We start from the raw sequence: 6216 nt of genomic DNA, 5'->3' as shown, positions 1-6216 counted from the left end.
CTGCAGCGGTTCTGCTGCAGCAGCCGCAGCAAATGCAGTGCGGCAGCTGCAGCAGCAGCAGCAACGAGGACTCTGCAGCAGCAACTGGGCATCAGCAGCAACAGCAACTGCACCAACAAACGCAACACTACCAGACGCAGCAGCAGCAGCAGCAACAGCAGCGCAAGCAGCAAAAGAGCAGCAGCAACAACAGCAGCAGAGCAGCAGCAGCTGCAGCAACTGCTGTAGAGCAACAGCAGCAGCAGCAACCGCCACCAAAGCAACAGCAGCGGCAGCAACAGCAGTAGCAGCAACACCAACAACAGCCGCCACAGCAGCAGCAGTAGCAGCAGCAGCAGCAGCAGCAGCAGCAAACCTGATACCGAATCCCGCCCAAACGACGGAATTCAAATAAGAAGTTTCCAAAAGCACTTTTATGTTTACAACAACCATCGTCAAGGCAAATACCAACATGCCCGTCATCCACAAGTCAAACGGCTGCAGCAACACAAACCCTAAACCCTAAACCCTAAACCCTAAACCCCCAACCCTAAACTCTAAATCATCGTAAAATGCATGAGCAAGACGCCGCATCACCTCCACGTGAAAGAGCGGAATCGCGCAACCCCCACCCGTAAACCCTAAACCCTAAATCCTAAACCCTAAACCCTAAACCCTCACCTGCCCCTGGAGCGTGGGCACGCTGTAGTAGCCGAAGGCCGCGAGGGGCAAAGCGAAGATAATGGCTGCGTGCCAAACCCCCGACAAAACCCACAAAAGGAAAACTTTGAAATTTAAATAAAAATGGAATTGTCCAGTTTTGTAGAGTTGGGGAAAAGCCAAAGAAAGACGCTTGTCCACGTCCTGGTCCAACACCCCGTAAATTGTGATGGGAATCTGCAAAAACCATTTCAAAAGGAATTGAAAGGAAATTCAATTTAAATTCAATTTAAATTCAATTTTGTCTTCTATTTTCAAACTCATGCTGCAAAAAAAGAAACAAAAAAGAAACATTTCTATTAAAAAATCAAAACTTCAAAAATCTTCCGATTTCGTGCTTTCGTTCGGGTGTCTAGACACCCCATAGTCCACGGCGAAGTTGAAAAGTTCAAATTTTGCAAAAAAAGGTTTTGGGACTTTTTGAATTAATAAAAAGGTTTTTAGGGTTTTAAATAAACCCTTTTCAATTTAAATTCATTTATTCAACCTTTTAATTTCAAACTCGACTCAAGTTTGGCGAAACTCCGCAGTCGCCACTCCTTCCCCTAAACCCTAAACCCTAAACCCTGGCCCGTACCCTGCACTCCCCACGTGAGCCCAAACCGCACCCACCCCGCCCGCAAACCCTAAACCCCAAACCCTAAACCCTAAACCCTAATCCCCAAACCCCAAACCCTAAACCCCAAACCCCAATACCCAAACCCCAAGCCCTAAACCCTAAACCCTAAACCCTCGCGGCTCACCGCAGTGAAGACGACGTTGTACATTTGGTAGAGAAGTTCGAAGTAGAACTTCTGGGAAGAGAAGAGAGAAAAGGCTCCGTAGAAAAACATTGGCAAAACTAAAACTAAGTTTTTGTAAAACATGTAAAGCACTAATCGACAAACCCTCCGGTAGTTCCAACGCCCGTGCGCCAGCAGCAGCGGCTGCAAGTACCGAAACTGACTCAACCCGTAGTCCGAAGCCTGCACCAAACCGAGGGTTTAGGGTTTAGGGTTTAGGGTTTACTGCTGGGGCTTCACGCCCCCTGAGGGTTGTTGGGGGGCCGGGGGTCGCGGGACGGTCTAGGGTTTAGGGTTAGGGTTTAGGGTTTAGCTCTGGGCTTTGACTCCCGCTAAGGCTTGTTCGCGCTTGGGGGGCCGGGGGATGGGCTAGGGTTTAGGGTTTAGGGTTTAGGGCTTGCTGCGCAGGATAATATTTCTCCCGAATCAAGCTTTCCGGTTAGCAGCACCCGAAACCCTAAACCGCAAAGCCATAGACCCCCCGCCACCCCAGGCCCAGCTAGGGCGCGCCACGCAGCCCCTAGGGTTTAGGGTTAAGGCTTTAGGGTTTAGGGTTTAGGGTTTACGTTGAAGGCCTGCATGCCCTCCTCGCCGCGAAGGCCCACACCCACGTCCGCGGCCTGGATCATACTGCAGTCATTTGCGCCATCGCCGATGGCGAGGGTAACCTCCCCAGTGAGTTTCTTTAAAAGAGCCACCACTGCGCCCTGCAAACCCTAAACCCTAAACCCTAAACCCTAAACCCTAAACCCTAAGCAGCTTCTACTAAAACGTCTTCAAGCTAGTCAATCATTGTGAATTCTGCTAAACCCTAATCCAGTTGCACAAACCGTACCAACTGATATCAGCAGCAAATTCCCCCCCAGGTCACGGGATACCATAAAACCTAGGCCCTAAACCCTAAACCCTAGACCCTAAACCCTAAGCTCTAAACCCTAGGACCTGCACCATGTGGGAATCCAGTGGAATCCACATCCCGGGGTTCTCGAGTTCGTCAGCGCCCTTCGTCTTCGCCTCTAGGTTTAGCGTTTCGGCCGTGGCTAAGGGTTTAGGGTTTAGGGTTTAGGGTTTACCTTTTGGTAGGGAGTGACTCTGCTGCAGATAACAGTTTTGCAAGCTGTGCAAACAGCAGCAAACTGAATGGCAACATCATCTTCTAAAAGATGGACAAGTGCTTCTCCATCAATAACAAGAGCCCTCTCTTCTTCTTTTCCTCCTGCTGCTGCTGCTGCTTCTGCTTCTGTTGCTGCTGCTGCTGCTGCTGCTGCTGCTGCTGGGGTTCCGGATGCTGCTGCTGCGGGTCCCGTTGCTGCTGATGCTGCTGCAAAGGTCGGCCTGGAGCGGCGCTTCTCTGCTGCTATGGAGCGCAGATCCTGCTGCAGCTGCTGCAGCAGCAGCTCTTTGCTGCTGCTGCTGCTGCTGCTGCTGCTGCTGCGGAAATCCTCCATCAAATACGACAGCCGCCGCATTCCTTGTGGCAGCAGCGAAGTTGCCACAGCAATGTTTAAAGCTGTTTCCACTTTGTCTCCAGTTAGCATCCAAACCTGAATTTAAATAAATCATTTGATTCATTTATTCATTTCAATTCTTTTTCCGTTCAATTTTTCATCAGAAAAAGAGGATTTCAACAAGGATTAGGGTTTAGGATTTAGCGTTTAGGGTTTAGGGTTTGTCCAGAGAAGAAGCAAAATGTAGTTCATGCGCCTAAACCCTAAACCCTAAACCCTAAACCCTGGCCGTTGGTGTTGTAGTCTTTGTAGCAAATAATGCTTCAGCTCTAAACCCTAAACCCTAGCTAGATATCTGCAGGGGTCTGCGGGGAAGCAAGTGCGGCGTCCCAAAACCCTAAGCTCTAAACCGTAAACCCTAAATTAGGGTTTACCTTGATCCCTGCGTGCCGCAGCTTTTCAATGGTCTCCCCCACGCCCTCCTGCAGTTTATCTTCAAGGCCAGTAATGCCCTGAAGCTCCAGGTCATTTTCTAGCATTTCCGCGGCTCTGTAAAATAAAAAATAAAAATTAAAATTAAATAATTAAGTATCGAATTATCCAGATAAATACATCAATCTCTGAAGCAAACTACGGAGAACATTTTGGTCTAAATACTTTTTAAATTGATTAATTATTTATTTCCATAAAAGTAAAAAGCAAAAAAAATCGGAGACGGCACTCGCTCGTTTTTACTCTTACGTTCATTTTGTGATACATTACTTATAACTTGTTTATTCATTTTTACTTTTATTTATTCTGATTTATTACTAATTACGTTTACTTCTTATTACTTACATTTATTAATTATTATTTATTATTTAACTTAAATGGCATTCATCACTTATTCATCATTTATTACTCAGTTGAAATTTATCAATTAATTAATCCACCACTTTTTACATCTAATTTCGTTTTGAGTTCATTTGTTTATTATTATTCTTTAAAGTGCTTCTCATCTTTTTATTATTTTTCGTTTATGTAAATTCTCTTTACTTACTATTTAGCCACAAACCCTAAACCCTAAACCCTAAACCCTAAACCCTGAACTCCAACCCCCAACCCCAACCCAAACCCTAAACCCTAAACCGTGAACCCTAGACTGAACCGGCTGTTGAACCCCCCAAACAACGGGGTTTTGCAAACCCTAAATTAGCGAATAAGCGTCCGAGAGGAGCTGACTTTTCGATTTTTTCCTGGCGGTCTACAGTGGCGGTTTGGGCTTCTTCGTAAACCCTTAACCAGCGTATAAACTTTTTCTCTTTTATTTCTTTATAAGCGATGCACAAAGTCCTCAAACCCTCGCGCGCGTAAGACTCCATTGCAGACACCATCCGCTCCTCCACAGGGCCCACCTGACAAACCCCAAACCCTAAACCCTAAACCCTAAACCCTAATTCCCGCGGGAGCGGCTTTTCGCTCCTTCACAAGGCCCATCTGACAAATCCTAAACCCCAAATCCTAAACCCTAATTTCCTCTGCAGACAAGATCCGCTCCTCCACAGGGCCCACCTGACAAACCCCAAACCCTAAGCCCTAAACCCTAAACCCTAAATCCTAATTCCCACTGCAACCATCATTCGCTGCTTCAGACGGCCCACACAACGGTACCCTAAACCCTAAACCCTAAACCCTAGTTCACACTGCAGCCGCCATCCGCCTCTACACAGGTCCCACCTGCCAAAACCCTACAACCTAAACCCTAAACCCTAAACCCTAAACCCTACTTGTTTCAACAGGGGCAAAATAACAGTGTCTGCTCCCTTGGTGAGAAGAATGATTTTTCCTTTCAAGCCGCTGGGGCCTCCGCGGGTGCTGCCGCCGTTGCTGCTGCTGCTGCTGCTGTTGCTGCTGCTGCTGCTGGTTGCTGCAGCAGCAGGAGAGCTGCTGCTGTCGTCCTGAAACCCCACGTGAATCAGCATGCTGGATCTTTTTCTTCGAGAAGTAAATTCAATTGAACACAAAACCCTAATTAGGGTTTTGCGTCCCAAAACAGAGACCGCCAAACCCTCAGAGTGCCGCCCCAAAAACGAAACCCCAAAGTGGTGAGCTGCGTACACCAAAGCCCCCTCGTCCGGGCTGCTGGCCCCGTAGCTGCGCGCAAACCCTAAACCCTAAACCCTAAACCCTAAACCCTAGACCCTAAACCCTATGCCCTAGACCCTGGGTTTGGGCCGGAGCGGATGGCGCAGCTGCCTGCTCAGGATTTCCAAACCCTAGACCCCAGACCCCAGTGGCAAACCCTAAACCGCACAACCCAAACCATAAACACCAAACCCTAAACCCTAAACCCTAAACCCTACGCCCGGAAGGCCAAGCTCCGCCCACCGCGCCCTAAGCTCCAAACCCACGGCCGGAAACCCTAAACCCCAAACCCTCGCCTCCACGCCGCGCCCCCCGAACCCCAACCCCCAAACCCTAAACCCTAAACCCTAAACCCTAAACCCTACATGGTGCCTCCGTCGTCGGTGGTTTCGCAAATAGCGGAGTGGTTGACAGCCAAGTGGAAAAAGAAAAGAACAATATGAGAATGGAGAGGATGATTAGGGTTTGAGAGATGAGCCCTCAAAGCCGCATCAGATATGCGCACGTGCGGGGTTTGGGGCTCGCCCGGCGCTGCAACAAACCCTAAACCCTAAACCCTAAACCCTAAATCCTAAATCCTAAATCATGAACCATGGCCCTGGACCCTCAACCTTAAGCCCTGAACCCTCGTCCCTACACCCTGAATCCAAAGCCTTGAGCGCTAAACCCTAAACCCTAAACCCTTAGCCCTAAACCCTAAACCCTAAACCCTCACGTGGGGGCGGATCGGGAGGCACCGGCTTCCCCATGCGGTGAAGCACCTGTCGCTTGATGTCCGTCAAACCCTTTCCGTAGTAAAACCCTAATCGCAGTCCACAAACCCTAAACCCTAAACCCTAAACCCTATACTTTAAACCCTGTCGGCTCACTGACTAAATAAAAACACAAACAAAGAAAAAAGCATCGCGGAGCCTTTCGCAGGCTCTCCTGCCTGGGGTTTGAGGTCACTGGCGGCTTCACTGTTTAGGGTTTAGGGTTTAGGGTTTACCTTTGATGCAGCATTTTCTGAATTCCATGAAGTTTTGCGTCAAAGTTCCCGTCTTGTCCGAAAAGAGATATTTAACTTGCCCAAGTTCTTCATTTAAATCGCTGGTGCGGGGCCACGCGCCCTGCCTGGGTTTAGCTGCTGCTGCTGCTGCTGCTGCTGCTGCAGGAGCAGCAGG

General features: G+C 48.7%; 2 protein-coding genes across 2 annotated transcripts; one reads left to right on the top strand and one right to left on the bottom strand.

Annotated features, from left to right (window-relative positions):
* Positions 1 to 32: 32 nt before the first annotated feature.
* ETH_00041595 (uncharacterized protein) lies at positions 33 to 287 on the top strand (the record flags this gene model as incomplete). The annotated part of the gene is made up of 1 exon (XM_013379878.1): positions 33 to 287. The coding sequence occupies one exon, from the start codon at positions 33 to 35 to the stop codon at positions 285 to 287; it is 255 nt and encodes an 84-aa protein (XP_013235332.1).
* Positions 288 to 648: 361 nt separating this feature from the next.
* Positions 649 to 4890, bottom strand: ETH_00041590 (ATPase 2, putative; the record flags this gene model as incomplete). The annotated part of the gene is made up of 8 exons (XM_013379877.1): positions 649 to 725; positions 1277 to 1325; positions 1443 to 1664; positions 2048 to 2188; positions 2555 to 3025; positions 3364 to 3478; positions 4151 to 4323; positions 4696 to 4890. The coding sequence occupies 8 exons, from the start codon at positions 4888 to 4890 to the stop codon at positions 649 to 651; spliced, it is 1443 nt and encodes a 480-aa protein (XP_013235331.1).
* Positions 4891 to 6216: the final 1326 nt, after the last annotated feature.

Source organism: Eimeria tenella, genomic scaffold (genome assembly GCF_000499545.2).
Source record: "Eimeria tenella Houghton genomic scaffold, Eth_scaff4117, whole genome shotgun sequence".
Taxonomy (NCBI): domain Eukaryota; phylum Apicomplexa; class Conoidasida; order Eucoccidiorida; family Eimeriidae; genus Eimeria; species Eimeria tenella.
Note: the sequence above shows the minus strand (reverse complement) of the source record. Positions and strands in the feature narration are given on the sequence as shown.